General features: G+C 43.0%; 1 protein-coding gene across 2 annotated transcripts in view; it reads right to left on the reverse strand.

Annotated features, from left to right (window-relative positions):
• The window catches only part of LOC139331118 (A-type potassium channel modulatory protein KCNIP1), a 38776-nt gene extending 22366 nt beyond the window's left edge, over nucleotides 1-16410 (reverse strand). The window contains exon 1 of one of the 2 annotated variants that reach the window (XM_070962449.1): nucleotides 16127-16410. In XM_070962449.1, coding sequence (XP_070818550.1) covers nucleotides 16127-16214 — 88 coding nt within the window. In that variant the 5' untranslated portion in view covers nucleotides 16215-16410. Of the gene's footprint in view, nucleotides 1-3277; nucleotides 3987-16126 lie in introns of those variants that run through there. The other variant, XM_070962450.1, reaches the window with a different exon arrangement.
• Nucleotides 16411-17075: the final 665 nt, after the last annotated feature.

Consider the following 17075-nt stretch of genomic DNA (forward strand, 5'->3'; position numbering starts at 1 on the left):
CAGACACAAAATAAGTCATGATGTTTCATATTGTTCAGTTTTATTCAAACAACATGGACTGCAGTCTAAACAATGAGCCTTCATGTGCTCCGACTGAACAGAGTGCCTGGAAGGGTGTGTTTGATTTATTGTTTCCATCCTTGCCAAATTTGTGGGCTGTCTCACTATTCAGGATGTTTGCATCAGACAAGGACGGATAATAACAGCATCATCATCATCATCATCATCATCATCATTACAAAAGTGATAGTAATAATAATAATCGCATCCCTAAAATGTACTCTACTGTAATGTCAATTTTACCTAATATCTTTTAATGTAAACAAAGGATTGAAATGTCTTTTTGAGTAAGTTTTGCAATGTCAGGGCATTTGCCAGGGGGGTAGAGGTGGGGGCACTCAAAAATGTCTTGCAAACGTGCTGCTCTGTCTCTCACTGTTCTATATTCACTGAAATGTTATCATAGATTATTAAACTATGAAAAAGACAAGTTATTTTCATTTTTTGACTACGAGGGCAAGGAAAATATACAAGGGGCCAGTACAACCAAATGGGTCAGTGGGGAAAAAATGCTCCACTGAGCACTGTCCAGTCAGGATACTGGTTCGCTGTCTGCATTTATCAGGTCCTCTTGTGCAGTACAACACACCTGAGAACACACCTAACACACATAAAGCAGATAGGAGTCAGCTCTAGTAAACGTCAGGCTGAGAATGAAAAGACCCGAGGAGCTCTCTAAAGCCGTTTTTATGTGGGAAACCGTTGCATTTTTATTGTTTATTCATCTGCAGTGTACTACATGCGGGCAGAGGGACCTGTTTTTTGTTCTTGTATCAGACTGTTATTTGCAAAATGTGGTCTTCCATTATTGCTAAATGACTGATGAAACATAAAAAATGACATTAGAGCACCAGACAGCTTTTGCTAAAAGTCATTAACTGACTAAATGAAATGTTTGCTGTCTGCTGTGATTTCTTACTTTTGAATTATAAAGACCAGTAAATGACTTCCAAACCTAAAATGCGATTAGCTGAGACGACCAGTCAAGTCTGAGCTATGAACAGAACTGCAACAATTCATTCATTAGTTGTTGACTATGAAATGAATCGCCAACTATGTTGATAATCGATTAATCAGTTTGAATATACTTTTATGAAGAAATGTCAAAATTCTCTGATTCCAGCTTCTTCAATGTGTAACCAAATTCCTCTGGGACAGAAAAATGAGTATGTTTGTGTTGTAGACAAAATGTTTGAGGACATCATTTTGGACTTTGGGACATTTTTCACCGTTTTCAGAGATGTTCAACAGAATAACTGCTGGTACAGTCCATCTATAGAAATCACACCAAGTCAGGAATGGTACAGGTAAAGTCCAAGTCATGAGTCATCATAGTCGAGTTTCAAGTCTTTTAAATGTTGTGCTAAAGTCATCAGATTCATGAGTTTGACCCGCGTCTGTCACAGTCCACACCTCTGTCCTGCACAGTCAAACTGCATCTCAGAACATATTTTATAAAAGTTCTGCAAGTTCACTTTGGGTCCATCCCAGCTGGTTGTTGCCTCATGTTGGGCTGCCATCAAGGATGAGCCAACCTTCCATGTAAAATGAATCCTGCCCTGCTTTCATTAGGCCACTTTTTATAACACTGCAGCAGATGGTGAAACACACACACACACACACACACACACACACACACACACACACACACACACACACACATTCATTGACGCTCACACTGCAACCCCCTGAGGTGCAACATCCCCTGCACTCTCAACTTTTCTCAATTTTTCTCTCCCACTTCTTCTCATCTATCACCCTCTTCCTCACACCCCAACAGTGCAAACTTCAAAGTGACTGCTATTTAAAGGTTAGCCTAACTAGAGGAGAGCTTTTCCCGCACAAAACAGGGCAAAAATACATCTCAGTTGCTTCGTAAGCATTGTTGCCTTCTCCAACTGGTAAATGGATTGTGCTCAAAAATGGAAAAGGACAACATGGACGAGACGTGTCTGTTGTCTCAGTAATCTTTCTATAGGTTTCATATTTCAGGCAACGGAAAACATCAACCTTGAAAATGCGCCTCAAGTATCTCTTCGGCACAGATCTGAAGTAGCTGCTGAGAGCTGTTGCCATGCGATGAAATGAGGCGCAGGTCGAGAATTAAAATAAACAACCCACGCAAGATGCTATATATGCCTGTATTTCAGAAAAAAACATTTGTAGGGTCTCTAAAGTGTTTTTACAGCCATTTCAAACACTCAGTGTGGTCTGACTGTCGTGTTTGACAGTTATAACACAGAAAATATAGACAGGCGTTTTCCTGAGGGATGTGCACAACGTTCACGGCACATAATTTACATCACTTCCATCGCCTCCACAGTGTTTGTCACAGAACATGTAACACACAGTCTGTTTCACATGATCTCAATAACTAGCTGACGGGTTAATGGTCCAATAAGAAATTTCAGCATCTTTTGCCACATGTGACAGTGTGGTGAAAAATGATCTGACTCCTGTTTTCTGTCTCTTCAGTCTGTGCAATGCAGCTCTGTGTCTGCTTGTGATAACCATCAGGTTTGAGGTCAACAGACGCAGGACAGACCATGGCCGAAGGCTGATGGATTACACCACACTGATTTAATACGCACGTAGACACACTGCTGCCACCGCCACCACAAAACACACATAAAATGAACTGGACACCCCCTAACACACACTCCTTGCATAGGAGTGAATTATGTGCATAAATATTTTCATGGACAAAGCTGCACACACTTATTTGTGACCATGAAGGCAGACATGCGTCAAGTGTCAGTGCCATTTTCACCCTGTCAAACAGTAGCAGGGTAGACAGGAAGCAGGTTGGTCTGGGGAAGAGGCAGGGGTAAATACCATCACCTTTTATAGACATCCCCAATGGCACAGCAACACACACACACACACACACATTTCCTTTTTCTATTTCTAAATCTACAGGACAGATGGCCTGAAGATTGCATCATAAACCAATAATGAATGAATGACATTTTTCTGCCAACTTTACGTTGCCGCTCAGAATGCATTCAACTCATTCCCATAATGCACTTCTTGTGCAATATTCATGACTCTGAGAGCAAACATACACGACTCTGTCATTAAGGCACTAACGCGCAACATGACAGGTGCGTCTCTCACATAACAGCCACATGCATGTGCTCACATTCAAGAAGACGCACACATCCTGAGCGCGTTTGAAGAAGTACTTTGAGGATACAAAAGAAAAAAGAATTCTTACCTTTGTGGTAGTTCACCTGCTTGGATTGCATGGAAAAGGTTCCCATCACAAGACCCATGTTGACTTCTGGCTTCAGACAGGTTGTGTGAGCTCTGAGCGTTTGTGTGTGTGTGTCTGTGTGTTTCTGCCCACCTATAATCAAGGTGCGCTCGCGAGTGTGCCTACAGTAGGTGTGTGTGATGTAATTAAGTTAGTCCATCAGCCAGCTGTATGTGTGGAAGTACAGATATCACTTCTCATGCTGCCTCACACCCACACAGCTCTGCCGCTTCTGCTCGAGGGTGTGTGCATGTGTCTGTGTGAGTGACTGAGTGAGTGAGAAAGAGAGAGAGAGGGTGTGTGTGTGTGTGTGTTTGTGTGTGTGTGTGTGAGAGAGAGAGAGAGAGAGAGAGAGAGAGAGAGAGAGAGAGAGAGAGTGAATGAATAGAGGGCGCACATGCACTCTGAAGCTACCTTTGTCTACGCTGTCACTGAAGCTGCCTATTTTGCATCCCGTCTATCTCTCCCTCTACCGTGCACCCCCCCCTCCTTGTCTCTCTCTCTCTCTCTCTCTCTCTGTCAGTGTGTCCCCTGCCACCACACTGTCGTTCCATCAATTCCTCTGTGTCTCTTTACGTCTCTACCTCTCTGTCTCTGCTTCTTTCTGCTCCTTCTTCCCTCCTCTTCGTCTCAGTCGCTCTTTCGCTTTGTCTGTCTTGTGGGGAAAGAGGGATTGCACACTGTTGCACAGGAAAAGACAGAGACAGAGAGAGGGAGAGGGGTGTGTGTGAGAGAGAGAAAGAGAGAGAGAGAGAGACAGAGGAGAGGAGGACAAAACTCAAGGGAGAGCGAGAGAGACGAGGAGGAGGGAATGAGGAAATGATGAGAGGGAAGAGGAGAAAAGGAGGGGAGGAGAAGAGAAAAAAGGGACAGAGACAAATTAGGAGGATTCACAAATGGCAGGGGAGGCAAAGTGAGGGGAGAGGGTGGGTGAAAAAGAGAGATAGAGAAAGATGGAGAGTGCAAGAGGTGAGGGGAGATAAGGGAGGACTAGACTGATCAGTCCCCTTTCGCTATTCAGCAGGCAAATGCTCCGACTGTGGGGAGTGCATTTGCTGCTTTATCTCTACATGTATGAGTCTGATAGGTGGTGCATGTCTGTGTGTGTGTACATGTGTGTGCGTTTGATTATACTGCTAGCAGGTAGGTCACAGACAAAACCCTGGGCATCTGACACCAGCACATTTGCAGAAACGCCACCTCACATATGTCAGCGGTAGCAGCAACGCGCTGTATTCAGACATGTTTTTGCTCTCCAGTCTGCTGCTGAATGCATCAGATGCAAAACCAGGCCACACACACACACCCTGTATGACAATACAACCAGGGGACGACACTACACCTCGCACATGTACTCCTCTGTCAGTCACGCTTAACCCCTTGCTGGCCTCCATGTAACACCCTGCTCTCAAGATTGGCAGGCTGCACCGACGCCATCGACTGCAGACCCTATTGAAATTCCTCACGTGGCTTTAGTTAGAAAAACAATTTACAGCCGGGCCATTGCTGTGGCTGAGCTGAGGCCATCAAGGCCAATGATAAAGCCATTAGGCCATGGCATTCATTAAAAGCTACTGGCTGCAGCACTGTGCATGTTCAAGATCAATTCAGAGTAAAAACAAGAGAGAGGGAAGAAGGAGGTGTGAGACACTGATGAGTAGAGTGGAAGAGAGAAAGAAAATGAAGAAGAGAAGAGGAGCAGAGAAAGGTAGATAGACAAAGACAGAGAGAAAAAGCAGCACTGCAGGGCATGCGTGCGTGTGTGTGCGTGCGTGCGTGTGTGTGCGTGCGCGCGTGTGCAATGGTGAGGGACATTTTTTGGGTATGCAAGAGCTCACCCCAACATACGCACGCACACCTCCTCTTTCTCCTTTTCTAGCTCTGCAGAAAGAGACAGCTCTAAACAGCAGAGTCTAATCAAAATCAAACACCAACAATCACATCTCGCACACAACCGCACAAACACGCACACGTACACAAACACCCACGAGGAAGAGTAATATATCAAGAGAGGGAAACAGGTTTTCAAATACACACTACGGGCTGCAGCGACACACAAGACATGCTGATTAGATTCTGAAAGCGCGGCTGAAAAGACGAGATAAGGGAGCGTGATTTGCTGTAGTGATGATGTTTAACTTGGGTGGGGGGGTGGCATGCGCGTCTATCAGTGAAGAGCAAGCCTTTGGTTGATCGAACACTTTGCCAATCCACTGAATACATTGAAAAAAAAAAAACCCACAGTGGAAAAGATGAAAAACAGACTGTTTTGATTAGTCTCTGTAAAGTTGACATTTTCTAAATACCAAGGTTTGAAACTGCACTGAATGAACTCATTTGAAGGGAGCAGAACTCAACTCAGTGAATAAATATAACAGAATGAAACACAATGGCCTTGGTAACAGCAGTTCACAGCAGCCTCTGAATGGACCGTGCGGTGAGATTGGTTTGTCAGCTACCGTTTCTAAGGGCAAGGATGATTCTCATTTTCTTTGCCAACATGGATGAGAAGTCCTTGAGGTGCTCAGAAAAATGGAAACATCTCGAATTACAATGACAAGTGGGAAAACTCAATTTCTGAGTGGGATTGATTGTGGGATACAATCAAAAGCTCCCGAACAGCTTCTAAATCAGCCTTGTGGTGAGATTGGTTTGTCAGCCAAAACAGAATAGAAGAGTATTTGGATAGAGTTGTTCAGAAACCCTGAACAACAGAACCCAGCAGGCGCCTAGAGAAACAAACCCCTGTATCTGTAACAAACTATATTGTCTCAAAGCAAAAATTACAGAGCGAACTTGAGGTTCATTCTCAAACCATATCACACAAGCGTCTTCTGCAAATGGACAGAAGTCTAGAGCTTCAGTTAGAGACAGTAAGTGGAATCTCTGCTTAGGTCCTAAACAGGACAACAAAGAGAAAAGGACGAGCGTGGCAGAACTGTTGTCATCGTCACATTGATTAAATGGCAAAGAGCCTGGGTAACAGAGTGAAAGACGACATCAGCTGTTTGTGAACATCAGGCCAAATGAGGTCACAACATCAATTGGTAAGGGCTCAAAGTCATCGACCAGGAGTCAGGAGAAAGATCAAGGAGGACATTCACATTCAGAGACCCTCCTTTAACAAAGACAGTGTTTACAGTCCAGCTAGTACGTTCCATCTGCTGAAGAAGGCTGTGGATTAATGCAAAAAGAAGTCTTCCATTGTTATCGGGTCGTTTTTTGGGTTAAAATTAATATTTTTTTCAAGGTTAGGGGACCGTCATGAACAACAAACAGTGGTCTCTGTTGACCCATCCAACCATTCTGATCTCCTCTGTCAGTGTCTGTTGACTTTATTATTGATTCCCATGGGAATTTCCTGTACAGGATTGTTCTTTTTAAGCCCAGGTATATATCTATTCGTCACCCACTATTCTTTCTTAGCTTTCTATTTTTTTCTCTTTTTCTTTGACTTTGTTTATTCTGACCGTTACAAATCAATATACCTACTTGGCACTAAAGACTCAAGGTTCTGCTATCTTAGCATTAACTGAAAATGTACTGAATGATCAATCTCTGTTTTACTTTAAACTACACTGCATCTTTTTTTCCTCAAATCTTATTAGAAAAATATTAGGAATTTATGGATGTGTAAAACGAAGCATTACAGAAGAAAACAAGCAAGTGTAAATTGAGTTTAGGATATTTTATCACATCTGCTGTAAAATATCAGCAGCATCTACAGTAATCTTTCCAAGGAGTCTAATTGGAAAGTCTTTGAGCTATTCTGCTGGCAAACACAAACAGACAGAGCAACTGAGACATTAGTGTCTCCTTGGTTTAGACAAGGAAACCAAAATAGCTTTGCGGACCTGCGCTTGCCGTGCAATAACACTAAACAGCAACAGGTTCATCACATTAGGCCGAGCGCCAAACTCTTCCAAGACATTAAGCTTGACATCGTCTGCGCTGCGACTCAGTCCTGTCCAGGGTGCTGTGGATCATTCTGAGGACCAGCCTACCTCTCTCTCATCATTCATTAACCATTACACATCGGACCTTTTACTAGAGTGAGATGGCTGCCTGGATGAATGGATGGAGGGTAAGTCAAGAAAAGGATGCGGTTAGACTAGTGTGCGGTAGTGAAAAGGGGGAAAGGTAGAAAGCATTTGACAGCAGAGGAAGGAGGTGTTGACAAGCACAGGAAATGTGGTGAGGAGACAGTGAATAATAAATTGGGTGGTTCATTGCTGCCCGCTTATCAGACGAAGGCTGGATGGAAACTGTCATAGTCATGACCACACAGAGGAGAGGAGATGTGGGCAATGAGAGCAGAGAATTGGGAGGGAAGCAGGGAGGGAGTGAAAGAAATGAGACGGGGGGGCAATAACTGTAGGAAAGGAAGAGAGCGAGACAAATGAAAGTGGAGAATTTGGAGGGTAAGAGGGAGGTTAGGGAGGGATAGGGAGATGGTGGGGAGAATCGAATGAGAGCAGAGAATTGGGAGGGCAAAGAAGATGGAGGGGACATAGGTAAGGAGGGAAGGAAGGATGGAGGGGGAGATGGAATGAGGGAGCGGGGGAGTGGAAAATGACAGGAACAAGACGGACAGAACAGAGGGAGGGAGAGCAAAAGAGGGAGGCAGGCACAGCAGAGATGGAGTAGAAGGAGGCGTGAAAACGGCACCTGGTCATTAACCGGCTCAAACAGTTTCAGTGTCGTCTGAGTCATCAGAGCTAACAGTTTTTATTTAATGGACTAGGGGGTGCAGGAGACAAGCTCAATGATCCTGACAGACGTGAGAATGAGGTGCAGCACTGCTGAGATCAGCCGATCCCTGCCGCAAAAAGTCAATCACATGTCAGTTGTCCTATATCAACACCAAGCGTGTGCCCGCTGCTCCTGCGTAGACTGCAAACCACAGAGTCCAAGCTGTGCAACAAGGCCTGACTGCAATCAATATGCAGCGAGTGAGTAAACACTGACAAAACCATTCCGCCTCTCGAATGGCAGGGTGCTACAAATGCTGATTCATATCATCACCACTTAAAGGATCATTTCACACAAATTTGAAAAAGACTTACCTCAATTAGTATTAAGCCATGCATAGTCTTGACTTTATTTGTCCAGGGTTTGAGATCAGCTGCAGTATCAGTACGATGGAGGTGAATGAATAGAATTTTGCTTGTGATGCAAAAACAGTCAGTGGGACTATTCCTTCATTATAGAGCTGAAGTGATGAATTGATTATTGGTTTGTCAATCAAGGAACACAACACTTTCTATAAGGGTCATGTATTAAACAAAATTCAAGAAATTATGAATATCTGCTGGTTTCTCAGAGCTCCATGATTTGGACCTCAATCTATAATCAGTATTTTTTAGATGAGAAATGAATCAGGGGTCTCCAGATGCAGCTGTTTTCAGTGGAAAAGCTTTATAAACTTGCTGACCACTACCTGACCAGCATCAAAAGGTTGACAAAGTTAGCGACCAGGTGGTGAACATGTTGGCGCATTTAGCAGCTAGAGGAGTTTGTGGAAACCAAAAAGACCAAAAGGAACGAGTACTGGACTTATATCTGCCATTAGCCGGGACCTCAAAGCGAGATTAATGGGTTATCTCTGGTCCTAACTCTGGTTACCTCATATCACAAAGCCAGTTCAGCCAGTAGGGTGGCAAAGTATGCGTTGCCTTCGGTGATTGGGTTGGTTAGCTTTAGGTCAGTTAGACATGCAGCTAGTGGCTTCTTTAAGCATACAAATTAATACACAGAAAAATAGAATGAGCCAATGTCGTATTTGAACTAAAATTCTGGCCACATCTTACACATTATACCTTTAAGATCCAAACCTGCCACCAGTCACTGACCAATAAGATCAATGAAAAAAGTTAGCATGCTAATTGGTAAATTACAGGCATGTGATAAACATTATACCTGCTAAACATCAGCAGGTTTTCTTTGTTATTACGAGCATGTAAGCAAATCGATGAAACATGCTAGCATTTAGCGACAGCCTCGTGGGTCAGGTAGCATGGCCGTAGACTTTTAAGCCCTTTGTGAAATGTATTTTTAAATAAGTGTCACTAAATGTCATTCACAGAAATATCAGTGTCATCAAAAGCCTGACAAATGAAACCAAATCCGTGTGTGTAGCTCCATGCAAACGAGTGATAAAATCTTCTTTACACTAATTTGAGTAAGATGAGCTTTTATTTGATTCAAAACAAGATGGCCGATGACTCTCCTGTATTGGTGGCAACTTCTAACACACTGATCATTGGTACCAGTGTTATATGTGAAAGAACAGGACCCTGTATGGGTGAGGCTGTACTGGTCTGAGCATTCCCTCCCTGACAACAGTCTCTTCAAGGCCACGGCAACAACAGTGAATCTTTATGAGAGATCGCCCACATACTTTATGTCACCTGTCAGGATGTGAAAAACTCTACACATTTGGCAGAGCTCTTTAAAGCCAGCTTGAGCACGGGACATAAACCAGTACAAAATACATTAAGACCAAGCTGTTTATCCACTCATTCTGCGCTTGGTTGAAATATTTCCTTTTCGGCATGAACATTTTACAGAACGTCACCTTGCCTGTGGGTGCTGCTGCGCTCGAGCCCTGTCACCCTCAACGACTATTCCTGGATGCAGATAACTAGCACATGACACACCAGGGTGTAGCTTCTTCAAAAGCACAAATGAAAATATTTTTCTGCTAACTGCAGCAAAGTCTTATTTCTTCAGCTAATACCTCAGTGGTTTCTGTGAACGGAATACAAAAACACCTCTATTGACTCTCCCTCTCTGAGTCTCTTGTTTCCTCCTTCCTCAGCAGATGAGAGTGATGGAAGTGTTAATTGTATGCAGCTTGGGGATTGATTACAGCGTCGGTGGGGGGAGAACGGTGTCTCGTCCCCTGAGAGCCTTTTCCATATGAATTATAATGCATTATATTTTGTATTAAACATGCGCTGTGTCCCCTATGGCACATTAAACGTGATATGACAGCATTTTGGAGTCAAGCAGCACAAGTGCAGAGCACACACAGTGGGGAAAGCACACACAAACACTAATATCCACATCAAAGCCTGTGTGTACAAAGATGCACGTGCGCTTGCTCACATATGTGCAAAGAGTGAGGCTATGCACGCACACACTGCTCATTTGTCTTTCTTCCCTGCTCCCTTTCCCCATGTACTCGTTCATCCTACTTTCCCTTTGTCGTCTCTGAATGCAAAAAGTGCAGCCAAGTCCCTCTGACTTAAAGAGGGAGGACCCTAAGCGAATATCTGATGAAAAAGAAGGAGCTGTTGAATATTTCATTAAGTACTTATGACCAACACCTCAGACCTGAGTCCTTGTGGCCGATGCAGGCGAACCCCCAGTTTGAAGATCCCCCTTGTCATACATCAAGCAGCAGAGGAAGAGCAGCTTCATTAGCATGCACTTTGAGATGCTGAATATTTAATGTTTCATTTGGTTAAGACTCATCTTCACCTCTGTTCTGATCAGCTCTGACAATGTGGGACTACAATGAGGAGAAATAAGAGGAATGTGGCGCCCTCTGCTGTGTAGTCTGAGAGACTCATATATGGGAACAAAAGAAGCACAAAATACTGAGGTTTGGTCAAAAATGTAATTTTTTTTTAAATGTAAAATCAGCCATGACATTTAAATAAGAGTTTCTAAATAATAATTACTGATATTAATGTTCAGATATAGTGAGCCACATTAAAATTTGACCGTTTTAAGCTGTTGTCACTGAATAACTGCTGAGTGTTTTATCTTTTGGAATTGAGCTCTTCCAGGCAAGCCGGGAAACAGACAGGAAGGAGGAGAAGGATGATTAAGATTGCATGTTCCTCCTTTTCCCAACAGGAGAGCGCTGAGACTGAGCACATCTCAGCACATTTTAATTTTCTTGTTTTGTTCCTCCAGGAAAGTTTCCTCTGAGTTTGTTTCTGATTGCCACAGAAAGCCCAGGAACAAATGGAAAAAAGGTTTTAAGTAGATTTCCGAAGATCTGAGTTTATTTTAACATAGTGGGAGGCGGTAAAACAGACAAACAATGGGATGCAATACAGGTGATGAGTTGGATTTAAACAAATACAGCAGGAGATTCAAGTAGCTGGAGGCTTCCTTGCCTTACTCTGGCTGGAGAAAAGAAGGGATTCAGTTGTATTTTCCAGCCAAAGACTGTTTTGTTTGCTGATAGCTGCCATCAGGTGTCATCATGTGCCCAGACCACCACAGAGCACACAGCTCTGCATCCAGGCAGGTTGGATTTGTTTGCCAGTGGGAAGCACCTGAGGGCAGGCTGCATGGATAGGATAAGTGAAATCATGCAGGCTGTTTACAGCCTGGCACAGCTTGACAGGATGTTTGCAGGGCTTTCAGAGACGACAGGGAGCTGAAGAGAAGTTTAGGGTGAAGGCAGTGCTGAAAGTGACAGGCAGTCAGAGATGAACTGGGAGGAAAACCAAAGCGATGAAAGGGATTTGGTTTAATCAATCTGCAGCGAAAAGAAGCGAGCAGAGCTTAAACGAGGTCTGGAAACTCCAGCCTGAGATTTCTGTGAAGTAGAAACAAACAAATCGGAAATTTGGCAGGTGGTTTAAGATTATTTACTGATATTTTTGGCTTTAATACATATTTGGTACAAGAGATTGACAGGAAACATGGAGGATAAACGGCTGTGGCTACAATGAAACAAGAAGCATCGTATTTTAGATCACTATTGCAATGTCTTCAACTCAACTTTTGAAACTGAAATTTATTTTGGTTTGTAAATAGTTACACAAAAAAATGGAATAAAGGGGGGAAAAGGTTAAAATATGGCCCTTTTTACAATAAACAACCTATTTGAGGTCAAAAAGTAACATCAAAATTGTACGCTTCCCCCACCATGTTAATGGAACAAGCATGTCTTACACACTTTAATAAAGAGGGGGTTCTTTGGTATAAGTAAGTAGTGTTGTTAACAGATCTTATAGCTCCAGCTCATAGATAAAATATAGTTTCACAGCATGTAGCTCCAGTCTTAAAATGCATCAAAACTGACTGTGAAATAGATCAGTTTTACGTTAGTGTGAATTGTGCTGGGTTGTCTATGATGTTGAGATGTGAAGGACAGATATTAAGGAAATCATAATGAAAAGATCACTTTTATCTGAGTCCTCTGTCTTTTCTTCTTCCTCTGTTCAGTTCTTTTCTTACAGATTTCAAAGAGAAATCATGATCAGTTTAAGATCAGAATGGGGTTCAAATCCTTTGATTTGACTTTTTGTGAACTTTACTGCCAGCACTCGAGAGTTAAAAATGACATTAGTTTTCAAATTTCCAAGATGGCGCCACATTTACTGTGATTATATATTTTTTATTGTACTTTACTGTTCTATATATGTTTTACTGTGTGATATTTTTTCTACTATGAAGTAATATAACACCACTGTATTTTATTATCCATACCTTGCTCATGTGCCCATTGTGAAACTATTCTTCACGAGACAATATAATCTTTATACTTTTTTTTGCATATAATGTACATATAAAGAGTTGATTTTATTTTATTTTGTATCCTTTTTATTGTCTGTTTGCTCTTTCCTACCCCACCTGTCTGTAACAACTAAATCTCCCGCCGTGGGATCAATAAAGTTTGATCTTATCTTACCAACATATATGATGTTACTTCTGTTAACCTGTATTTTCTTATTGCTACCAGCAGAGGTCAATGCTGCTCTGACAGTCATTCTACACAGAGCCGAATCCTTCCAGAATACCTCTGTTTACGCTGCCTTTCGGTACACTGAACACACAAACCTCAGTATCTTCTCCTCCAGCACTCATGCAGACTGGTGCAAAGTTCCTGTTGCGGCTGAGAGAAGAGGAGGAAAACTATTATCCCTCTCCTCAGTTTATTACTGTCGCTCTTAAACTGTCCTAAAACGCTGACTGTTAAAGGTCATCTGAAAAAATGTCTGTAACTTACAGAGAGGTGTAGAAAAGACAGTCAAGCCCGTTAGCTAAAGCACTGACCCTGCTTGCCCTTTAATGTCAGCTTCTTATTAAAGAAAAAGATTTGGTGGCCATGCTGCTGAGTGGACGGAGAGATGGATATATGGATCAATACCATAACATTTGCACTCATTGCCTGATTTTACTTGTAATTAATCATACATGAATTCTGGAGTGAAGGTTCATATTTTACATTTGGCGTCAAGCTCTTGTATTTTGGCCTTTACAGAAGCTGATTCATCATGCTGTGACCTTTGTGTTTCTGCCCGCAGCTCCTAAAGAGAGCCACATCTAATCTTTTTCAGCGGTAAATACAAAACAAACTTTGAATTTTGCAGAAGAGTAATGGTAGCGGCAGTAGTTTTTGTAGTACTTGTATTTCAAAGAAGACTGAGAAAATAAAAGACGAGGTTGAAGGGCGCTCCACCAATTTTACGCATGAGGCTCAGCTGTGGAGAGTGCCTGACAGCCTGTCGGAGTGTGGAGCTTGAAAGATGTGGGTGTTTAATGAGACTTGTGAAAGATGTTAACAAGTTGCATGATGGGAAGTGTAAGATTTTGTGTTGTTGGTTTGTTACTCGCATTGGGGGCTAAAAGTCAGGGTATCTTTGCCAGTGCTGCTTCAGTTTTGACCTGTTCTTTCTGTTTTTAATCTGTCTTTCACAAGTTCTCAAACTTTACAGAGTATCTCTTCAAGAGGGGAGTGTTGAAGATAGATCACTTCAAGTCCTTTAACAAGCTCCCGCACACTCTCCTGACGTTCATAAGTACATGAGTGATGTATTGATACCTAGTAAATATTCAAATATTAAACACCATCAGGCACAATCATAAAATATAAAACCAATCAAAACTAGATCAGATTTGACACTCATATTTTTCTTCTGTCCTCCAAATGACTTCATGACTTACCAGTTTACTACTATCAAGTTGCTTGTGCAGACAGTATCTGAAAGTAATTTAAAATTGACCACAAGGCTCAGTTGAAACAAAGCAAAGTAAAAGTGAAATCTCAGCGATAAAGTGCTCAATATTGCATGTTCACTATTTGCTGTTAAGTTACAACAGCAGAACCATGTGTAATTAGTTGGTTTCCACCCTTGGTGTTCATCCTTTTGAACAAAGGGGGCACAGGGCAGCTTCTCTTCATGCCCAATTAAAACACCAATTTCCCAAATTGAAAAGCAATGGGTAGTAAACACAATCCATAGAACTACAAAATTGTAATGGCCCTTTAAGGAGCTGGAATTTGTGTGAGTGTGTGTGCAGGAATGTGTGTGCGTGCGTGCGTGCGTGCGTGCGTGCGTGCGTGCGTGCGTGCGTGCGTGCGTGCGTGCGTGTGTGTGGTGTGTGTGTGTATTGCCCATTTGCCTTTATGGCTGTTGTCTAATCTGATGTTGCTGCAGATGCAGCTCTCGCTCCCACCGGAGCTCTGAAGAAGAGCAGCTGTAGACCTGTGTGTGCATGTGCGCGCACATGTGGGTGTTTATTTGTGTGTGTCTAAATGTGTGTGTGTGTGTGTGTGTGTGTGTGTGTGTGTGTGTGTGTGTGTGTGTGTGTGTGTGTGTGTGTGTGTGTCTGGGTGTCTGATATTTTGCAGACCCAGATCTCTTGTTCTTGCAGCTCATTTCCTTACTGTCTGTGTGGGTGTTTTAATGGCCATGTATCAGGGCCATGTGTCTTTTTCAGATATGAGTGCATGTGTGTATTTCATTTCTTTGTGCGTGTGTGTCATCGGGAAATAGAGAGACTTTATGTTCATGTTTATTGCTGCTTCCTTTTTTGACTTTATAGGAGATTTTCTGCTACGGAGTAATTTGTTATGCAACCCTCAGCAGCAGCTCCTTCGTGTGTGTGTGTGTGTGTGTGTGTGTGTGTGAGAGAGAGAGAGAGAGAGAGAGAGAGAGAGAGAGAGAGACCTAGAGGGCAATTCTTCCCAATGTGGCTGAGTGCCTGAGCATCCACAAGCATGTGTGTGTGAGTGTGTGTGCATTTGAGTATGTCTTTGTGCATCTACTGTATGTGTGTGACTGACTTCTTTGATGTTCCTCATCCCTCCAGACATAATATCAATTGGCTCTAAGAACATTATACTGTACGTTTGTGCGTGTGTGTGTCCCTCCAGGCTGCGACGATGCTGCATATAGTTTCTGAAGCATGGCTTTGTGTGCATCTTCTGCACAGCTTCCCCGCTTCAACAGTAAAAGCAAAATAACCAAAAAAATAAATAAAAATTGCACCGTAATGTTGCACACAAAGACACAGATCCCTTACATATAGGCACCAAACTGTGCACGCACACACACACACCCACCAAAAACAACTAATGAATCACAATTGTAAAACCCTCCCCTTCCCTTCAGCATCATGTGTGTACGGCTCCTCTTCCCCGCTGCCACACCGACACCTTTTATTACTCACATTCATCACACGCACATGCACACGCTCTGCTCTATATCAACTTTATCTCTCCTCTCTATTAGCTGCTTACTACCTTCATCTGTGTCTCCTTCACTCCTCCCTCTGGAGAACATACTGAACAGAACGAGGTCAACTGCAGACAAGAGTAGAGTAAAACGAGTTGTACGAGCTGAGGATGAAAGATGAAGCGGATGAGACTTTCACTTCTGCTTCAGTGACGCTGGTGTTGATTTGTGCCTGCTACAATGTAACTGTGCACAACACAGCAGATGCGCACACTTAGGACTGCTTCCAGTGCTGGCAACTTCATTGACATACAGGAACTCACACACATAAACACAAATTTGCACTCGCACAAATGCAATAAAGACACACTGGAGCTCTTACCTTTAATGAGAGTCCCAGTGACCAGCTTGTGCAGGGACAACACAAACTTGACAAGTCCCTGTTTGCAGCGCTTGGCACACCCCGTCATCCTGACTGTGACCTGGGACACAGCGGGCTGAGCAGGGCTGGAGCAGGACAGGGGTTTCCAGGTCCAAATCTGCGGCTGTGGTAGCGCTCTCAGGTCGAAGTGGCAATCAATACAACTTCTCCTTCTGGTGGAGTGTTTGAATCCAACAGAGGAGAGCGCGCTCCTTTTACTGTGTCGCCTTGCGTCCTGCTGAGCTGGAGGAAGAGAAAAAAAAAAAAAGAAACGGTGATCTCCCCCTGCTTTCCCTCCCCCACTCCTCCTCTTCCGCCTTCTCCATCCCACCTCTGAATAAGTCCAAATTAGTGACTGCTTGAGAGTGAGGTATGCACGTAGAAAGGGAGAGAGAAAGAGATGAAGTGTGTTACAGGAATAAAATGTCCAAGCAAGACAACTACAGCTTGTTAGTGGTGCTCTTACAATCCAAGTTTCCAAGAAACTTCCTTTTCAACCTGCAAGTCAGCCTCTGGGATTGTAGTAATGAAGAAATCTCATGAGCTCTTCTTGGTTTTCTCTCTCTTCTTCTTCTTCTTTTCTTCCCTCCTGCTTATCAAATTCATCCTCCGCTTTTAAGTGGGGAAGCAGTAATCCACTTTCAGAACCAGTGACAATGGACAGCTCCTCACAATGCAGAGCAAACACACTGAGCTCGTTCTGCTTCTCTCTCTAGGCACGCACACACACACACACAAACACACACACACACACACACATACGCGCACACACACTCTCCTCCGTCAACACCTCCCACAGCTAATAACGCATAAATACACTTCATCAGTTGATAAAATGAGCCGTGTGTCTATTTATAACTATTTCTTCTTGGCATCAAATTCAACAATTCTTTCTTTTTAAATACAATTC

Source organism: Chaetodon trifascialis, chromosome 5, assembly GCF_039877785.1.
Source record: "Chaetodon trifascialis isolate fChaTrf1 chromosome 5, fChaTrf1.hap1, whole genome shotgun sequence".
NCBI lineage: Eukaryota > Metazoa > Chordata > Actinopteri > Chaetodontiformes > Chaetodontidae > Chaetodon > Chaetodon trifascialis.